General features: G+C 42.9%; 1 protein-coding gene across 1 annotated transcript in view; it reads left to right on the forward strand.

Annotated features, from left to right (window-relative positions):
- The window catches only part of SMYD1 (SET and MYND domain containing 1), a 41,585-nt gene extending 20,102 nt beyond the window's left edge, over positions 1–21,483 (forward strand). Inside the window, exons 3-10 of the mRNA XM_056117383.1 lie at positions 1,539–1,752; positions 5,199–5,329; positions 7,831–7,869; positions 12,829–13,018; positions 14,930–15,022; positions 16,411–16,574; positions 17,851–18,019; positions 18,515–21,483. Of these exons, the coding sequence (XP_055973358.1) occupies positions 1,539–1,752; positions 5,199–5,329; positions 7,831–7,869; positions 12,829–13,018; positions 14,930–15,022; positions 16,411–16,574; positions 17,851–18,019; positions 18,515–18,673 (1,159 nt within the window). The 3' untranslated portion in view covers positions 18,674–21,483. The remainder of the gene's footprint in view (positions 1–1,538; positions 1,753–5,198; positions 5,330–7,830; positions 7,870–12,828; positions 13,019–14,929; positions 15,023–16,410; positions 16,575–17,850; positions 18,020–18,514) is intronic.
- The last annotated feature ends 327 nt before the right edge of the window (positions 21,484–21,810 follow it).

The following is a 21,810-nucleotide window of genomic DNA, read 5'->3' on the forward strand; positions in this document are numbered from 1 at the left end:
GCACCTCTGGTCTCCAGCTGACCCAAACAAGAGGAAAAAAGGGCCTATGTTTTGCCACAGTGATTTCTCTTGAGGTCAGAGTCTTCATAGGCCACTAGTCAAAGGCTTATCTTGCAGGTAGAAGCTGCTTAATAGTCATCAAAGGGGTCCTCAGGTAAAGTACATCTTTGTCTCACAATCAAAACCTCATGCTTGTAAGGACCCACGTGTTCCCTTTGCCTTCTTTCCACCTTCAGACCCTCTGCTTTAGTCAGGCATGCTCTTGGCCTCCTTCTTGTATATGCCATGCCTAAGACTGACCACCCCCCCCTCCACAGGCCTGTTTTTACTGCTTCTTTTCTTTCTATTTAATCATTTAAAAAGTAAATAAATAAAGAGGGAGGAACCAGAAAGATAGTACAGATAGGGTGGCTCTTACCTTGCACATAGCTGACCCTGATTTAAACACCAGTAAGTTCATATGATTTATGAACATTAAGAGTACCTAGGCGATAGCACAGCGGTAGGGCGTTTGCCTTGCCACACAGCAGGCCTGGGTGAGCCAGGTTCAGAGAGCCCAGCAAGCTACTGAGAATATCTCACCTGCACGGCAAAGCCTGGCAAGCTACCCGTGACGTATTCGATATGCCAAAAACAGTAACATCAAGTCTCACAATGGGGACATTACTGGGCCCGCTTGAGCAAATCGATGAACAACAGGAGGACAGTGCTACAGGATCGTGACCGTGACCGTGAAGAGTACCTATAAGTTCATACACTATGTGGAAGTCCATTACTTCACCTTGACTTCCAAATACTTCTGGAGCAAGGTGGAGAGAGAGAGCTCAATGGACTGAGCTCTCCAAAAGTACAGGTTTGATCCCCAGCACTGCATGGTCCCCCAAACATCTCTGAAGTTTAGCATGCCAGGGATTGTATGTTATCCTCACGTTAATTTGACCTTCCTAGGGTCAAATAATAAGACATACGTAGATTTGAACCGAAGTTGTTTGCTTCCTTCTCTAGTGCCCTTCTCAGCCCCACTGCTGGAAAAGACTGAGGCTGCCTTATTTATTGTGTCCTTGGGCCTCTTATTTGGCTTCCTAGTCCCCAGGTGATCTGGTTCCTGCCCACTTTTTTTAGCTCCCATTTCCAATTCCCAGCGCCCTAACCACCTTGCTCTTCTTGCTGTCTCTCCTTTGTGTAGCTCATTCATTCTTTACAAACTGTGCTCCCTGTGCTTTCCTCAGCTGACAGACCTGGCTTCTTCTGTTCATTGCACTTCTAGCTTAAATGCTTCTCCCTTGTGCAACTACCATGATTTCCTCAGTTTCCACTCCCTAACTACTCTCAGCTAGGGTGCTTAACTTATTTTCTGCACTTAACACTAGTTTAAATCATCCTTTAACCTACATTTTCCCCTCTATAAGAAGCTTCAAAATAGAAGTTCTATCCATTAAATTAAGAACCCTGTCTTGGGCTCAACACTGTGACTGACACTCACTGTGTGCTGAATGAAAGAATGAGATGTGGCCTCCATCACCCTCTGCTCTCCACAGGCTGGCTGCACGCATCATGTGGCGCGTGGAGAGAGAGGGCACTGGGCTCACAGAAGGCTGCCTGGTTTCCGTGGATGATCTGCAGAACCATGTGGAACACTTTGGGGAGGAGGAGCAGAAGGAGCTACGAGTAGACGTGGATGCTTTCTTGCAGTACTGGCCACCCCAGAGCCAACAGTTCAGCATGCAGTATATATCACACATCTTTGGAGTGGTAGGATAACTCCTAAACTCTATGTGTGTGTGTGTGAGAATGGATGCAGGGGTAGGGGTACATGTGGCAGGGGAGGGAGGTTGCAAAACTGGTGTGCCAACTAAGAAGTTTTAGTCCAGAGTGAGGACTAGAGGAGGGGACAGAGGTTCAAAATGAAGAATCATCATCCCATTCTCTTTCTTACTGGTTTTGTTTATTGTGAGATCATTTCAGCTGCCACTGGGAATTGGCTTTCCCCAGAGACCCTGTTTTTAATTTTTTTGTATTTTTATATGTTTTGCCAATTGGGTCACATGTGGCAATGCTCAAAGATAAGTCCTGACTTCACTCTCAGGAATTACTTCTGGTGGACTTGGGGGACCATGTGGGCCACCGGGGAATCAAACCCTCGTCAGCCATCTACAAGAAAAATGCTACTCTCTGGACTATCACCCCCCACACCCTATTCTTATCCCTCAGTGGTAGTAAGGTAGTAAATACCTTCTTGTTTACCTGTGACTTCTGAACTTTTTTTCCGTGTTAAAAACGAAAACCATATCACTATGCCTTCTGCTCACTGGTTACTTTAGAAATAAGGCTCTCCCTTTCCCCAGATGTGGTAGGCTGGATAACAGAGTCTGGAGTAGAGAGCGGGTAGTCAGGGAGAGGAGATTAAAGACTTTTTGGCGGATGCTGCCATTGGTCCACAAAGTCAGACCACTCCTGACCAGGAGAGTTCAGGAGGTGGAAGTAGGAGCCTGGTGGAACCGCAGGCTCAGGCATAAGGTTGAGTAGTCTCAGCCACCTAATGGTGAGTGGTCTGTATGGAGGGTTATTGTCATGATGACTTTGGCACTAATATGCTCAACAGCTCTCAAATCCTCACCATGTGCAAGTGATTTTGTAATAGTGTAAAAATTACAAAATAGTGATTTCTTAATTTTGTAATAGTGATTTTGTAACACTAGTAGAATGTATGTGTATCTCTATCTCTACCTAGCTAGACAGACAGGGAGACAGGCTTATTAGTTGACAGATTTAACAAATTGGTTTTTAATATTGTGAAGAAACGTTAATTCCAAAATCTTCCCAGACACTAGAGACTGATGGTAGTTTTAGTTTAAGTTCAAAGGCTATCTGCAAAATTCTTTGTTGCTTAGAAGAGGTCGGTTTCTATTAAGACCTTCAGCTATTGGAGAGACCCACGACATTATGAAAACAAATCTAATTTACTTAAAAACCACTCATTTAAATGTTAATCTCACACACACATAAAACTGTCACAAAAACATAAATAATAATACTGCCACATATCTGGGCACTGCAACTCTGCCAAACTGATACACAAAATTGACTATTATTAACTTCCCATGGAATATTTGACACATCCTTTACAAGATGAAGCTTATATTATTTAACGTTTCTACTGACAGAGTCAAAACATTCCTTTATAAAAAGGCAGTCTATCAGAGAAGTTCTGTCATTTCTGAAGGACATACTGTGAGCTGGTGTCTGTGGAAGGATCAGAAACGTTCTGTCTGGTACCTGAGTTGCTCTTCTAAGGAGTTATGTTTTGGGGGCTAGAGGGATTGTACAGTGTGTATTGTGCTTGCCTTGCATGCGACCGACCTGTGCTTGACTCATGGCATTTCATTTGGTTCATCAAACTCTGCCAGGACTTAAATCCTGAGCGTAGAACAAGAACTCCTGAGCATTGCTAGATATGGGCCCAAAACAAAACCCCATGTTTCAGACTTAGGGTGAATGGGTGTCATAGACCAATCCTGAGTATCCCTTACGAGTCCTGGGGATTGCAGTTACACAAAGCTTATTCAACTTATTCAACAAAGCATTGAGTTGAAAGGACTATTTAAGCACCACCTAAGTCAAGTTACCAAACTACAAATAGGAAAACCAGGCCTCAGAGAAAGAATTTGTTCAAGGCACCCCAGCATGTTAGTGATAGGGGCAGGCATAACTTGCTGAGTGGCTGATGAGATTGAATGGAAAATGTTACCCCTCTAGAATCTTTAACAAATAGCGCCCCCCCTTTTTATTGAATAACCATGAGATCACAAACAAATCACAAATCATACTGTTATTCGTCGATTGCCTCGAGCAGGCCCCAGTAACGTCTCCTTCATTCATCCTAGCCCTGAGATTATATTCAAGGCTCTTTAGGAGAATGAGACCCATCATTGTTACTGGTATTTGGCATATTGGGTACACCACAGGGAGTTTGCCAGACTCTGTCTTGTGGGCAGTCTACATTCGGTAGCCTGCAAGTTGTCAAAGTAGGAATGAGATGTCCTGATAAGATGTCGCGCGGCCGCATTTGCAGCCACGCGGTTCCAGGAGCTGGTTTTTATAGTCTCTGAGTCTTGGCCGCTGATGGGATTACACGGTGCCAGGGGGCCAGTTGGTGGGTGTGACCCCCGCCTACTGGAATTTGGAGGATCTGGGTGGAGGATGCTCGACCCCAATCTGAGTAGGCTTGGAGATCTCGGCCCCGGAACCCACGTGGCTTTGTCCCTCTGCTGGTACCTTCAGGTGTGCGGAGAGTGGTCTCAGCATGGTGGTGACTGGTCCTGGAGGTCTTCGGCTGCCAGGGCCCTGGTCAGGGCGGGGAGGAAAGCTCAACCCGCTCCCCTCCAAGGGGCCCCGGTGAGGAATAGCCAGGCACGGGGGCAGGAGACTGCACTGTTCTCCTCCGGGAGCAGCCAAAGACCTCCAGGACCAGCCACCACCATGCTGAGACCACTCTCCACACACCTGAAGGTACCGGCAGAGGGACAAAGTCACGTGGGTTCCGGGGCCGAGATCTCCAAGCCTACTCGGATTGGAGTTGAGCATCCTCCACCCAGATCCTCCAAATTCCAGTAGGCGGGGGTCACACCCATCAACTGGCCCCCTGGCGCTGTGTAATCCCATCAGCGGCCAAGACTCAGAGACTATAAAAACCAGTTCCCGGAGGAGAACAGTGCAGTCTCCTGCCCCCGCGCCTGGCTATTCCTCGCTGGGGCCCCTTGGAGGGGAGCGGATTGAGCTTTCCTCCCCAGCCTGCCCAGGGCCCTGGCAGCCGAAGACTGAAAACCATGAGATAGTTACAAAGATTTCATGATTGAATTTCAGTCATACAATGATCGAACACCCGTCCCTCTACCAGTATACATTTCCCAGCACCAATGTCCCCAGTATCCCTCCTACCACCCCAACAAATAACCCTTTGAATGTATGCATATAAAATTTCAAAGTAAAATTGCAGTTTTTGCAAATATGTGACTCTCTCATGGTATGCTCATCTCATGTCAGAAATAAAGAATGAATTATTTTGTTAACTAACTCTAAATATTGCTAAAATGAGGAGTCTTCAATTGATATTATTTTGAACTTTCTGTAACTAGTATTGTATTTTGTCCTTAGATAAAGTCTCTTAGCTGATTCTTTTCTTTTTTCCCTGTGAGCAGATTAACTGCAATGGTTTCACCCTCAGTGACCAGAGAGGCCTGCAGGCAGTGGGTGTGGGCATCTTCCCCAACTTGGGTCTGGTGAACCACGACTGTTGGCCCAACTGCACTGTCATATTTAACAATGGCAAGTAAGTATGTCTTTAACCAAAGGTGGTGTGATGTGATGGGGAGACACAGTCTTTTCTACCCTTGACTTAAACCAAAGACTGTCTGCCAAAACTGAACTGGCATGGATTTCACATGAGCGGCATGGATTTCGCATGAGCAGCAAATATAAATCATTCTAGATTACTTATAGATGGGAGAAAGGTAGTGATGAAGATGACAATGAATTCCATGTGAATAATTTCTGAGCATGTTATTGAGTCTGACAAATATGGTACATAAACAACATCTACAAATATTGTAGATAAACCTTTAATTACCCTGTATACAATTGAAACCCTGGGATTATTAATCTAGAGATCATTATAGAACATCATGAGTTGAGAAGGTACTGGGAAGAAGTATATAGAATTCAAGACTACAGCAGAAATAAGAAGAATAATTCAGGGTTTACCAGAAGAGAATTTAATAGAAGGACAACTTCCAGTAGTAACAAAACCACAATCACCTCTAGACCTAGAGGAGCATGTGGAAAATTTACTATTTTTAAAAATCACTGTTAACTACAGTTACAAAACTTTCATGTTTGAGTTTCAGTCATAGAATGATTGAACGCCCGTCCCTCCACCAGTGTGCATCTTCTACCACCAATGTCCCCAGTATCCCTCCCCCCCTCATCCCACCCCTCCAAAAGTTACTATTCTTGAAGCTTAGCGAGCTAGAACCATGGCAGGGGAACCTTCCCTTCACCACACTCAACAGAATGACTGTGTCTATAGCAAAATAAACCTCTGCTAGAACCATTAGATGAAATTTCCCAGCCTCTCTACTTCTAAGTTCTGATTTTTCTCCCACTGGCCAAACTCCAACCCAAAGCAATACAGCAAAAGAACCTGGGTGATGAAGACCTGAGATGTCAGTTCCCCATCCCTCCTTGATAGGTCCTGATCAGGTAAATGATGGGTATTGGGGGTGGTACGGTAGATTGAGAAAAGTTAGCAAACAGGTTGAGCTTCTTGTCTTGAGTTTGGCTGGGGTTTAGGGAGATGAGGCATAGCAATACCATTTCTTTTACTCTTGGAGATGAGCTCTTATGACAGATGCAAGTTAATTCTGAGTTATAAGAAATCTGCATGTTTAGAGAGCCTGGAGATGGCTTAGTGGCTACAGCACCTGGCTTGCAAGCATGATGCTGCAAGTTCTACTCCTAGTGCTGCTGCACATATCCAGTGAAGCCCAGGCAGCTCTGCTCTCTGATGATTGGCATCATGAGGTGTGTGTGAGTGAGCATCACAATTAAAAAAAAATGACGAGTCAACCAGGAGTGGGAGCCCATGTCCAGTGATCAGGTGTGTGGGCAACACATTAGCCCCCAGTGAGCACCAAGTGTATGTGTAAATCCCAGTCATTGCGACATCATTGGGAGAGGAACGGAAGGGGACAAGCATTAAAAAAGTTAAAACAATGAGCAAGTTCACCCATATTGCCTTATAATTTTCAGCCAAGAATAATATGATGGAGGACTTTTCCTTCCTATTTTTGGAAGCAAGGGTTTGTTTGAAACTAAGTTCTTAAACAACCAAAGAATCAATCAAGATAGAGTTTTTGGGGGGCCTTAATAGTTTTCCCTCACCATTTGTATTTCCCTTCCTAAGCCTCTAGGGATTCACTGTTCTGAGCCTTATGTCCCCTTATCAGAGGGGTGATAATCCGGAGTTGACAGAGGAGATCAAATTCAGTCACGTATGGGGGCTGGTCTTTCTAGATAACACTCTCCTGAGCAGTGGTAATCTTCTTATCTCTTCTTTTAATAGCAACCTGGGAAGATCATGTCTGCTCATCTCTGGTGTTTCTTCTGGCTACTTTGTACCCACTAATTTTGAGCAGCCATGTTTTAGCCAGGCTTCTTGGATGTCATGCAAGTCAGGGTGACTTTGCAGTCACCATTCAGCTGTCTTCCACAGTGTAAAAATCACTGGATATGATGTTGAGAGCCCAACTCTAACCCTGACATTTATATACTTACCTTTGTGACCTAACTAGCCTCCAGAAATCATTCACTCTCTCTCCAAGACTGACATCAAAGCAGACCATATTTATTTGTCCAAGATGCTTGTGAGTGAGATAAAATGGCAGCCACATAGTTTTTAATGCTCACTTTTATGGGGGTTGTATGTGTATATTCTCCATGCCAAATCCAAGGCTTTATATGTGTAAACTGAGTCACATCTCTGACTTTGGCACTCTGCTTTTTAATGTGCTATCATGACACCTGATTACCAAGTTACAGATGAGAACCTTGAGGCCTAGGAAAGGGAAATACCTTCTACCAGTTTGCGTATCTTTGAACCTAGAACTTCTCATTCCAAATACAATGCACTTCCTACTCAGCCAGGCTGTGTCTTGGCTTTGAGCACAGAGGGAGAAGGGCTGGGGTCAAAGTGGTTGTGATGACCAAAGTTTTGCTTACATTATCTGGATGTTGGGCGATGATTCTCATTTGGGTGTCTGTTTTGTCTTTCAGTCATGAGGCAGTGAAAACCATGTTTCACACCCAGATGAGGTGGGTCAGACCTTTCAAGTATTCCTATTTCTCTGGCCCATCTCACTTGCCTGGTTTGCTGGGGTCATCCCTTTCCAAGAATTCTTGGCTGCTGTCTATCCATAAAATTCTTCTATGCCTCTAAGATTCATCTTTGCTGAATACTATTTTTTAATGCTTTTCAATTAATTGTTTTGTATCTCACTCATCCCATGTGCCATGTCTTTGCTTTCTTTCTTCCACTCCTTCTTCCTCTTGTTCAATTTCATGCATGACATTCTTTCTAGATGGTAAGTTTTTTTCTTAGCAAAACCTACATCATCTCTCTGAACCCTGACTTTGTACCCACTAATTTTGAGCAGCCGTATTTTAAACAGGCTTTTGACTGTCATGCAAGTCAAGGTGAATGGAATGAAGACTGATCAACTAATATTATTAACCCTTTAAAGAACTGTTTCTGGGACTGGAGTGATAGCACAGCGGGTAGGGCATTTGCCTTGCACGTGGCCGACCTGGGTTAGATTCCCATCATCCCATATGGTTCCCCAAGCACTGCCAGGAGTAATTCCTGAGTGAAGAGCCAGGAGTATCCTCTGTGATTCGCCGGGTATGACCCAAAAAGCAAAAAAAAAATAGTTTCTATTCCCAATTTCTATACAGATTGAGTTATGAAAACAGCTTTCTCAATGGTTGCATTTATTTTTATAAAAATTAATTTGTAATATCCTATTTACTACTTCTGACCAACTATGAATTAGTGGTTTAGGTCATGCTTTAGAATTTTATTAGTAACAATCAAATTAATAGGCTGGTATTTTTCTTGGGTTGGGTTTGAAAGCCCTTATAATGCTCTTTGGATTAAAAACAGAATGGTAGAAGTCATTGGCACAGTCTGTCTTGGGTGAATGCATATGCCTTTATTCATATTATCTCCTGATCATTTAATTCAAAGCCTGTGGGAGTGGGGTCCTAGATAAAAATATCGTTAGGGACCTTCTTTGTTCTAGATTTATGTGGCTCTGACTTCTGTCCTTGATCCAGAAACACTTAATCAAGTTGTATATTTAGGGCTCACCGGACATATAGAATTGCAGTATAAGGGATGGAAGAAGAGGTCTGAAGTTCAGAATGGAGTGGTGGTTATATTTATCCTGATTCTCTATTTCAACTTAGGTAAAATGGGGCATTCACATATGCATTTTTATATTAAAAATACAATAAATTTTTTTAAAGTTTTAAACACTGGACTGGAGCGATAGTACAGAGGGTAAGGCTCTTGTGTTGCATACACCAACCTGGGTTCCACCCCAGACATTCTGTGTGGTTTCCCGCATCCCACTAGGAGTGATCCCTGAGCCCAAAGCCATGAGTAAGCCCTAAGTATTGCAGTGTGTGGCCCAAAAACAACAAAAAAATTATAAAATAAGGAAAAAAATTTCTAACACTATTGAAATAATTGAAGATATTTTGAGACCTTGATGTTGGGAAGCTTAGTTACTGGGAATTCTAACTCAAATGGCTTTTATTGAATGAGGAGATATATGTCACTGTAGTGATGTTAGTCACTCTAGTTGTCACTTTAGAAAAGGATTTAATGAGGTCAAATTTGCTTACTTACTCCATCAGGACCTAGCAAAAGAGACCCACACTCAATACTAACCCAAGAGTTGCTCACATAAGCTATTTAGGACTGTATGTTTGAGTTCTAAAATCAAGGACTTCAATGCATTGGTATTCTTACACATCATTAGTCATGGAGGATCTGGAAGACAATTAGGGGAGGCTAGTATATAGGTGACATAGGAATGCCCTGTTAAGTCTTAATCTTAACTTTGTCTCCAAAGTGGGATCTTGGAAGTACTTGTCAGCATCCTCATTATGGAGCAAAGAGGTTTATCCACTGAGAGTAGAACATATTAGGATTCTAAGCAGAACTCTGAGTTAATCACAGGTCCTCCACCCTCTCTTGTGTTTTGTCACTTCAAGAATAGCTACTTCTCAAAATTGGGGTGTCTAAGATGTCTCATGGACACATGGATGGAAATTAAATTTTAGAAGACTCCATATGAGTTGTTTTTATTTTTTATTAATTTTTAAAAAATATAGGAGTACTGTTATTTATTCAGTCATTAAGCTGATTGAAGTGGGCATAAACTCTACATTACTTTAAAAATTTTAATTTAATATTCGTGAGATAGACCATTATAAAGCTGTTCATAACTGAGTTTCAGCCATACAATGACCCAGCACGCATCCCTCCATCAGTGTACATTTCCCACCACCATGTTTCTCTAATACCATCCCCCAACACCCCACCCACATTCTCTCTCTATATAGGAGGCACTTTCCTTCTTGCTCTGTCTATCTCCTTTTCCTTTTGTGCATTATGGTTTGCAATACATGTGCTAAGAGGTCATGGTGTTTGTCCAGGTTATTCAGTATTTTTATCAGGATGGTTAAGACTGGAGTAGCTTTTCAACTGGGTGGGGGTGAGGATGTGACTGCCAAGGCTTCCAGAAGAACAGGGAGGTGGGGGGAGGTAGCCTATCCTGACCCCGAGACCCGGAGAAAACCTGGAGATTTCAGTCGCAAAACCTGCATACCAGAATTTTCAGCAGATTGTGTCTTGGTGAGATACATCCTAATATGGTGGAGTCATACTGGGGGTATGGTAGCTATTTTGGATTGTTAGGGCAAGAGGCTGCTGGGGGCTCTGCTTGGGCGGACACAGACCAGCCCGCACCCACTCCAATTTACCCTAGTCGGTTCAGCCATATGCAAGTTCGAGATTTACTGTGGCTTTTGATCTCTTTCAAGATTTATTTATCAGTCTCTGAAGCAAGAACGGTAGTAGAGCCTACATGGTAGTGCTGGAGTTGGTTTGTCGGGGTGACTACAAATGCTTCCAGGAGAATTGGGAAGTTGCAGGAGGTAGCCCATTCCAACTCTGAGAAAGCCTGGAGAAAGTCACAAAACCCGCATACCCAAATTTTCAGCAAATTATATCTTGATGAGGTCTGTCCTGAGACAGTGGAGTCAGGCCGGAGGTATGACAGCGATTTTGGATTGTGGAAGCAAGTGGCCACTGGGGGCTCTGTTTGGGAGGGCTACAGGCTGACCCACCCCCTCTAGTTTACCCTGGTCTGTTCAGCCATGCCCAGGTCTGAGATTAGTTGCGGCTTTTGATCTCTTTTCGAGATTTATTTATGGGTCTCTGAAATAAGGCCCATAAATGAGTTTGTATAGCTGAACCAGAGGTGATTTTTGGGGAAGGCTCCTACACACCTAACTTTTGGCTCTTTAATTTCTTGGTAAACTTGGTTCCAAGTTGTTGGGGTCTGTCCAAAGGCATAGCAGCAATTTTGGGGTATCAGGAAGCCTGAAGGCACCATAAGACTGCTGATAATTGCCCCACAAGTACAGGTGAACTGCTGGTGGCACCATACCCCTTGAGTTGTTATTTTTAATCTCTACCTATATTATCATAATTATTGAAACAGTGGAGGGAACTGCTTTTCACTGGATCCATTCTGCAGTTCTGGAATTGTGTCCTCTTTCCACACAGTGTCTCATTCAGGCTCTTGAAAGGTAAGAGAAACAGCCACAGGCCATTCTGCAGATGCTTGCGCCCTACCTCTGCCATTCCTCCATGTGATGGGTTCCTACTCATCCTGGGCCAATGCAGAAGCACAGTTTATAATCCATCTTGTAGGGCTTACCACTTCCCTGTCACTTCTGGCCCCATGGATGAAGGATGCATGGCTAAGAGGCCTACAGGCTGGTCACCACTTGTTGGTTAAGTGGAATGTCAGTTCTACAGTAGAATTTTGTCTTCAGCACAATCTGAATATATTTTATGACAGGGTGTGTAGTGCAGTAAGTAGAGAGTCAGGTTCTAACCTGCAATATATCATCTGTTGCTAACTACATTCTATCTAAATGTCATGCCCCCCAATAAATTAAAAAATGAACAATGGAGCTAACAAAATCAGCCTTTGTTTATTCCTCCTCAATAATCACCAGGCCCACATCTCCTCATATATTGTGTCAACTATTGAGCCAAAGGTTAAGGTGAGAGGGAAATTACCTGGGATTGGGATTGCGGGTAACTGAATGTATATTTCTTATTGAACAATCTGTGAACTCCCACAAATGCTAGTGAATCTTTTCTAGAGTTTTTGACTCATTTTCTCTCTCTTCCTTTGTTCCAAGTCAGCAGCTAAATGTATAGGAGTAATTATAGGTACAGAAGTTATGGATGATTTGATGATTAAAACTAGCCCCCAGAGGCAGCTCAGATAGAGAAGGGAACACCAAATAAAGGGTGTTTGGTGGTCCCTCCCAGGAGGGAGGGGAGATGCATGTCGAAAGTGGACTATGGACTGAACATGTTTGCCACTCAATGCCTCTTTTGCAGACCACAACACCCAAAAGGAGAGAGAGAACACAGGGGATTGCCCTGCCACAGAGGCAGGGGGGGATGGGGGGATGGGGGTGGGGGGGACGTTATCCATGGTGGTGGAAAATGGGCACTGGTGGGGGGATAGGTATCTGATCATTGTATAATTGAAACCTAAGCACAAAAATTGTAAATCTACAACTGTACCTCATGGTGTTTCACTAATAAAAAAATAAATAAATAAATAAAAAAGTAAAAAAAAAAGTTACTAATAAAATATATCAATTTTCTTATTTTACAAAAAAAAAAAAAACTAGCCCCCAGAGACTATTAAAGTTTATTACTGGGTAATTTTCTGAGAAAGTAGATTTGATTACTATAATAAGTAAAGCAAAAGTATTCAGAAAGCTGTTCTTTGGGTCACAGTTCCCCTTTCAGGGAGCAGAATAGGAGCTTTTTTCAGGGTTCTAGTGAAATCGTTGATTGAGGGTCAACTTCTCTTTGAGACCTTGAAGAACACAAATCCCACCTGATAGAAAATATGTTAGCAAATTTTGACTCTTATTTTTATTCTGCTCCAGAATTGAGCTCCGGGCCTTAGGCAAGATCTCAGAAGGAGAGGAACTGACAGTGTCATATATTGACTTCCTTAATGTCAGCGAGGAACGCAAGAAGCAGCTAAAGAAGCAATACTACTTTGACTGCACATGTGAGCACTGCCAGAAAGGACTGAAGGATGACCTTTTCCTGGGGGTAAAAGATGACCCTAAGGTACCTGAAACCCTGTGGGGTATTTGTGGCTCTTTTTCCCCAGGAGCCAGTCAAGGGTCATGTCACAATGAATCAACACACCATGGTCATTGGTTCCCAAAGGATCAATCTGTAATTCTTTGGAAGAGTTTGGGGTTGTGGACTGAGCCCTACTGTTATATCCCCCACAGAGTTTGAGGAAATTAGTACAATTTCTCAGCTGCAAAATAGATATGATTGTGCCCACTACAAGGGGTTGCTAGGAATGAAAGATAACTATATAAGTAAAGGGAGCTGCATATAGGGTAATCACTTGGTAAAATTTAGATCCTTTACTAGGTTCTTTCCATATTAATTAATTATTAAAGTTGCATATACCAAGAATAAATGTGCAATAAAATTTATTGCCTGGTTATCACAAATATATTCCAAGTCCCATGAAATTGGATAATGTGGTGATTGGGCATTGTTTACACTGGTTGATAAGCTTAACACCTGAGTTGCTATTGCCTTGTTGATAAGACCACTGAGAAGTGGAAATTTCATTGAGCAAGGAAAAGAAGCTGAGGTGCCAATGTCAAAGGAACTGATCAAAAGCAATGTCAAAGGAACGGATCCTAAGCCTAAATTGGTCAAGCATTTAATTTCATCTAAAATTGTCTAAGTAAGAAGCTAAAACTGGATCAAGTATTGACTCCCCTGTTGTATTTCCTGGGTGCAGTGATGCGAGATAAGGTGGATCAAAACATGAGTTGATCCTATGGTAGCTTAAAGCAAGTTACAGGGGTGACTTTGATGGGGGAAAGATTCTTTGATCAGAGTGAAGAAAAGGTTTTTCAGTTTCTGCCTTTTCCCACATTAAAACGGCCTTGGCAAAAGTTCCTAAAGAAGATTTGAGTTCAAGGTTTTAAATAAAGAGATCTAGGAACAAAGAAATGTAGGCTAGAATGAAACCTTGCAAAGTGCATGACCAGACAGGGGGCCTCAGAGTCCATGACTGCAACTCCTTCACAGAACTACCACGCCTTGGCTGGCATAAACCCAGCTTGCCAGGTTGTTCTTTATAATTGCTGAAGGCCAGTCTGGAAAATCATGTGTGAGTTATCAACCTGAACATTTTGGGGTGACTTACTGAGCGTTCTGTATTCCTTACCAGTGCATTTAAGATACAAATATACACATTACCTTAACTTCTGCTTCTTGCATATGGGCAGAATGTGTCTCTTTTTTGAACAAATACCATAAGCAAAATTGACTTCTTAGTGATGGGATCCCTGTCAATCACTTCATTACTCAGTGTCAGTGCTAATGTTCAGATTACATGATTTCCCACTAAATGCATCTTTCTCTTTCAACCCTTGACTATTTTGTTTTGGGCTTTTGGGCCATATATGGCTGTGCTCAGGTCTTACTCCTGGTTCTGTGTTCAGGGGGCCATTCCAAGTGCCAGGGATTGAATGTGTGATGCAAAGCAAGTGTCCTACTCTCTGTACTATTGTTCCTGCCCCTCAATCCTTGGCTATTCTATATGTATGAATTTTTTTTTGTCAAGCCCTCAGCAACTATTTTCTGTTTATATCCCTATTTGAGCCAGTATTTAAATCAATGCCCTGGGTGAAGTGAAAAATGCAAAGAAACAAGTGTAGTTGACTTAATGTAAAAAGGGAGAATAGTAACTAATTTTGTTGTTGGCATGAAACTCCAAAATGACAGAAAACACAGATGTCAAATTAAGCACAGGATGGGAGGACATAGCTGGTTCTGGGGTTTGGTCAATGAAAAATGCAACTTGAGTCAGAAACATCATGAGGGAGCTGGAAAGTTAGGATTTGTGAGCAAAGTGTTAATCTTACACAACTTTGAATATCAAATATGATAGTTGTTCAAAGATGGAACCAGGAGGAATCTCCAGCTCAGTGTTCTCTTCCTCAGCCCTCTCAGGATGTGGTGAAGGAGATGATACAATTCTCTAAGGATACATTGGAAAAAATTGACAAAGCTCGCTCTGAGGGTTTGTACCATGAGGTGAGATTTCATTTTGTTATAGGGCATGGGGGTTGGTAGGAGGGTGGAGAGAGAGAGAGAGATAAAAGGATAAGGGTGAGGAGATTGCTAAGCTGACTTTTTTTTCTAGAAAATGTCCTTTGAGTAAGACCATGACTCTTTTTCCCTTATACATTTAGCATTTCTTAAGGGTGTGTTTATTGTTTATTTTTTATTATGATTTTTCTTTTTGGGTCATACCCGGTGATGCTGAGTGGTTACTCCTGGCTCTGCACTCAGGAATTACTCCTGGTTGTGCTTGGGAGACCATATGGTATGCTGGGGGTCGAACCTGGGTCAGCCACATGCAAGGCTAATGCACTCCTCACTGTATTATTGCTTCCGCCCCTTAAAAGTGTGTTTAGAATGAGTCATCATCCCTCTGATTTCTCACCTCTGCAATTCTCCTCTTCTACATTAAAACTTGTCAGGGTCAGGTATCAGACTAGACACTGTGCTGTGGGTTTAAAGGTATCAGCTTTAGGGTGGTTTATTGCCACTCCTCCTGCTACACCCACATTCAGTTGCCTCTGAGAGGGTCTCAGAGAAAATTTCCATTGTTTGTTTCCATTCATATGAAATGGAAAGAATTATGCGATATTTCTTCCATTAGCGCAATAAGGAAAGAAGAGAAATATTGAACAGTTTAGAACCTTGTCTAATGTGTAGCCACCTAAGCCTGTGCCTACACATGAGACAGTTGTAAAAAAACTGTTTCCAAGCTAATAGAGGTCAAGCCCATATATTCCTCCCCAGGGCCAATGTGGTGTCCTCCTTTGTGCATGTGTGTGTGTGTGTGTGTGTGTGTGTGTGTGTGCGTGTGTGCATAAAGTTGGGGTTGGAGGGAGTGTCCAGCCCACTGGGAGCCTCCTTCTCTGCCTATCTAGCTTGTACTCTACAATCTCACTGTGCATAAAGACTTCCCAGGGGCATATGCAAACTATAGGTGCCAGGATCTTTCCTCTACTTGATTTCAGTTGGTCTGGGATATGGCCTAGATGTCAGTTTCTCTTCCAAAACACAACCGGGGTGGAAAGGGAGTAGTGGTTATGGTAGGTACACCTATTCCTGAACTCATACCTATATCTCCTCATATGGCCACATATATTTATGTAGATAGCTTTTGTAAGTTCCTGCCACCTACTGACCTATATGAAAACTCCTTGTCCTGCTCTAGCAGCTATTAACTCCCATGGTTGGTTACCTTTTCCACCCCCACATCTTAGCTAGAGAAGACCATTTTGCTTCTCAAACCATGACAGTTGCTTTCTCACTGCTGTCTGCAAGCTCCCCACCTGTAAGATCATGAGTGTCCAGTGTCATGAAGTAGATACAAGCTGCCATGGTAATGGGTGATTTGGCTCCCCTAGGTTGTGAAACTGTGCCGGGAGTGCCTGGAGAAGCAGGAGCCAGTGTTTGCTGATACCAACCTCTACATGCTACGGATGCTGAGCATTGTTTCTGAGGTCCTCTCCTACCTCCAAGCCTTTGATGAGGCCTCGTACTACGCCAGAAGGATGGTGGATGGTTATATGTAGGTAGAGACCCTGGGTCTCAGTCGGCTGGAAATTTGTGTTTAGCAATGATGACCAATAGGTGGCATTTATGCTGCTACCCTGCTAGGGCACCAAAAGGAGGGCTCTCTCACCCCTGGTGGTGCTCTAACTGAGCCATTTTACCATGGTGCTCCAAGCAGCACTGACCAAATAATCAGAGTTGATTACTGACCTTTGGCCAACTGTCCAAGATGAAAGCTGTTTGTCATTTCTGGTCTTTTCCAAATCCTTGAGTTCATCTATTCCTTGGCAGCATCTTCTGCTTTTGATTTCCTTAAGACTAATTCCACCTTAATTTTAAATGCTTGAGAAAAGTTTATCTTTTTAACAATCAGCCCAGGTAATTCTACAAGCTTTATTTTCTCATTTTGTTTTTTAAAAGGTGTTAGTCATTCTTGGTTTTAGGGTCACACCCAGCTATGCTCAGCGGTACTCCTGGCTCTGCACTCAGATATTGCTCCTGGTAGTGCCTGGGGGACCATATGGGGTGCTGGAGATTGAATCCAGGTTGGCTGGATGCAATGCAAGCTCTTTACCCACTGTCCTATCTCTCCAGGCCCGGTATTGGCCATTCTTGCTTAAAAGTTGTAAAATGAAGTTCCCTTGTCTTCCTCCTGCCTATATTCTTTCTTGCCTTGTTTGTCCACAATGGATGTGAATTTGTACTTCTGACCAAAGGAACAAGTTGGCTTAAGAAGGTTAAGTTTTTGGAGAGGATGTTACTTGCAAACTAAATGGAGGAAAACTGTATAAAGTGCAAGAAGGAAGTCTTGTTCGGACATGAAAAGCTGGTGAAAATATAGTTCTATTCCAGTTGGGACATTCATGTTATTTTTATTCCATGAACATCCTGTTCCTTTCCAGGCAAAGGAGGGGGATGCTCCTAGTTTCCTGTCTTCAAATTCAGAAAACTGTCCTAATTCTTTTCCTTTGAGGACAGGATTCATTCAATAGTTGAGGCCTCAGTTTGAAGTCTAGGTTCCGAGTCCACCAGTATAGCTTGATCTTTCAAATACAATTCTGAAAATACTTCAAGAACAGGCCAAAGCTCTCAGAGAATGAGAACTGAACAGGACTCACAGTCACACTCACCCCTCTTCCCGCACTTTAGTCCTCCAATGCAACTGCCTATGTCACTGTGGTTAAGGGAGGAAGAGGTAAATTTTATCACTGAGGGCACATTATATGTTGTCAAGTGCTACACAGCTAAAAGAAAGTTAGAATTATAATGAGATTATTTACTCTGCTCCACAGGAAACTCTACCACCCTAATAATGCCCAGTTAGGCATGGCAGTGATGCGGGCAGGACTGACCAACTGGCATGCTGGGAATATTGAGGCAGGGCATGGGATGATCTGCAAAGCCTATGCTATTCTCCTGGTTACACATGGACCTTCACACCCAATCACCAAGGACTTAGAGGCAAGTAACGTCTTGGGACTGGGCTGCCCTGCTTGATCTGAGCTCTCTGAGAATGAGAACTGAACTTGATTTACACCTAGTGACTAAGCTAGAATCAAAAGCAGAATGTTTGCTGTATCCTTAGGCCCTCAATGTGCCTGTCCTTGATAAATATTTCTGGTGGAAGAAGAGGATTTCCCTTCCCACTTCCCCCTACCCCATATTTGCCACACTTTCATCTTTTAGGCCTATTTTATTTTGGAGAGAGGGATACACCCCATTGTGTTCAGGGCTTACTTCTGGCTCTGCACTCAGGTATCACTCTTGGAAGGGTTCAGGGGACCATATGGGGTGCCAAAGATCAAACCTGGGTTGGCTATGTACAAGACAAGCGCCCTATCCACTGCACTATCACTCTAGTCCCCTTTACAATACATCCTATTGTAAAGGATGACAGAATATCACCAACATGTCATGGAGGCTTGGCATTCATGACCTTTCCTTTGTATCCCACAGGCCATGCGGGTGCAGACAGAAATGGAGCTGCGCATGTTTCGCCAGAATGAGTTCATGTACCACAAGATGCGTGAGGCTGCCCTGAATAACCAGCCTATGCAGGTTTTGGCTGAGCCCAACAATGAACCAGCTCCAGCTCTGTTCCATAAGAAGCAATAAGGACCTGCATGATGGGGGGAGAGGCAGCATCGCTGGGAAGCTGGGGAGAGATAGCGAAGGTAGCAGGTTTCTTGATGAGGACTTCAAGGGAACCCTCAGTCATGTTGCATTGAGAGTCTACAGCTCTGTGTCATTTTATTTCATTTCAACTCAGTTTTGTTTAACTGAACTCCATACCAGTCCAGCTCAGATGATCTCTAATTGTTTATTGGATGACAAGCTCCAGGGATAAAGACGCTCATTACATAAGTGGGATGGCAAACTGAAGAAATAAAGCCCAGTGGAATAATTAATGTGCTGCTAAACTCTAAGCAGAACCAGATACAGAGACGAGCATATGTCTGGTGTGTGATGTGTGTGTGTATGTGTTCAGGGATGGGGTGTCATGGAGGAGAGGACAGCTGTGTTAGGCGAAGGTGCTTGGAGGCTTAGGTGGTCACTCACCTTATATGAGATGCAGATGTCGCTGGAGCTTTGGTCTCACCAATGATCTGAAATACTCAGGGGGGTGACTGGTTAGAATAGGCTATCCAGTCTCCTAGGTTAGCTACAGTTCGGGTTGTGGAGATTCTACTCACAGAATGAAATCCTTCCAAAGTTTAATTTGCCAAAATGTCAGGCTTTGGGCTAGAGCGATAGCACAGCGGGTAGGGTGTTTGCCTTGCATGCGACTGACCCGGGTTCAATTCCCAGCATTCCATATGGTTCCCTGAGCACCACCAGGAGTAATTCCTGAGTGCAGAGCCAGGAGTAAACCCCTGTGCATTGCCGGGTGTGACCCAAAAAGAAAAAAAAAAAGCCGGGCTTTACCCAAATAGTTGAGTAGTTGAGGCCTCAGTTTTAAGTCTAAGTTCCAAGTCCTCCAGACCAGCTTGGTCTTTCAAATAAAATTCTGAAAGTACTTCTAGAACACAGAGAGAATCTCTCACATTCTGATCTCATAAACCTTGTGATGCAATATCTGAGATTCTTTTGGTTCTGTAGGATTGAAGAAGTCTTATTGGGGTGTGGCTGAGAGGGAAACTTAGTACACATATATCTGATAGCCACAGTACAACTGGATTGACCTGGGGTTTAAAAAATTATTACATATGCCTGGTTATCTTTCTGAGTTGGATTTCATTAGTGAATCTATATCCTTAGTAATAGATAATTACTTCCCTTGCTTAATTTCTTACCCTGTCCATTCTCTTGGGCCTCTGCTCTTCCTCTCAAAAATAACTTAATAATAGAACTTCTAATATGAGCTCTGCACCCCTAGGTTGGGACTTGCTATGGTGATATGGCCATTTTACCCCCATGTAATAGTACACTACTGAGGTTCCCAGCCAAGAGCAAGGGCCTTGGTGATCAATTAGGCTAGTTATCTTGTTGCCTCCCTGTCTTCTAGAATGCCAAACTCCTCACCAATATTCCAGCAGATCCTGGAGAAGAGATTTTCATTTTGGGGTGTCACAAATCCTTATCTCCTAGTTCAGTGCTTCACCCCAAAGTCCTAGCTAATATTTGGAAGTCAAGTGGTCCCATCATATTATTTCTCTCCTCCCAAATGTTATTTCATTCATCCCCACCCTTTCGTCTTCAGAGTAACTCATTGTCTACATTTTTTTCTTTTTGGATTTTACCCAGTGATGTTCAGTGGTTACTCCTGGCTCTGCATTTAGGAATTACTCCTAGCAGTGCTCAGGGGACCATATGGGATGCTGAGGATCGAAATCGCGTATGTGCAAGGCAAACACTCTACTCACTGTTACTATCACTCTGGTTGCCCTCATTATCTACTTCTAAATCCCATCAAATGGCTCAAAATTCTGCAAATATGCCATGTACACAGGGTTTTCTTTGAGAAAATTACTTTCCCTAGAAGTTTTACAGAAAGTCTGATGATTCTTCCATGTCCCCACACCACAGGCTTAGAAATATCACCAGCATTCTTTCAGGGAACCAGTTGGCATGTTCAAGTGATGACTCTTCTATTTCTTATCTACTTTGAGCTCCCACTTGGTCACTCTACACAACACCACACCAGTCCCAAATGACATGTTCTCTTTACTTTCTCCCCTCCTCTGTATTGACTACTCCTCAGCATAGCACCCCAGAACACCTGAATTCTGTTACAATCACATCCCTACTCTCTGCTACACCCTATTATTCACTCAGACCCACTCACTAAAGGTCCCTGGGAAACTTATTTTTCCATGCTGCCTTTCAGTTTTGAAAGTTGTCCAATTCCTGTTCATCTTTTTACACTAAGTTTGAATCACCTTCCACCCCAGAAGCCTTCCCTAATGCCCAAGATTCAGTAGTGTTTTGTCAAACTCACTCTTTTTTTTTTTTATTTTTGGATCATACTCAGTGTTGTTCAGGAGTTACTCCTGACTCTACACTCAGAAATCACTCCTGTCAGGACTCAGGAGATGATAGGGATGCTGGGGATAGAACCTGAGTCAGCCGCAGGTAAGGCAAACCCCTATCCACTGTACTATTTCTTTGGCCCATCAAACTCATATTATTTCTAAGGACACTTATCATAACCCTCCCTTCATGGAGTTATAATTGAATTTTTCTCCTCCATTGGATTGTGAGCTCCGGGGAGGTAGAGGGGGTGCTAAGGATCCCTGTTCCCTTATTTATATTTGTATGCTCAAAATCTAAGATAGGCCCTGGAACATTGTAGGTGCTCAGTTGTGGGTGTGGAATAAATGAATAAGAGGATAAAGTTGTTTATCTCAGAGTAGAAATAACACGAAATGGTGTACTTGTTTTTCTGTTACTGAAGTTAACAAAGGCCATTAAATCCTCTGTGGTTTCAAGAATATGTGTGCAATCTCATTCTTGCTGATAATCTTTTTTAGAAGTGCATTGTCTAGCAGAATTTATGAGATGATGGAAATACATATGCACTGTTCAGAGTAGCAACCACTAGTGTCAAGTGACTATAAAGCACTTAGAGGTGACAAGGATTCTTGAGGAACCAAAATTTTAATTTTATTTAAAAATTGTCAATGTTGATAGAGGATATATATCAGTGCAGTTTTGGAGAAAAGCTTCAGCATAGTTCTTAAGATTATGGACATTGAGGCAAAGTAAATTCAGATCCCAGCATTCCCAATATGTATGAACCAGCATTCTTAATA

This window comes from Sorex fumeus, unplaced genomic scaffold (assembly GCF_029834395.1).
Source record: "Sorex fumeus unplaced genomic scaffold, SorFum_2.1 ptg000003l, whole genome shotgun sequence".
NCBI lineage: Eukaryota > Metazoa > Chordata > Mammalia > Eulipotyphla > Soricidae > Sorex > Sorex fumeus.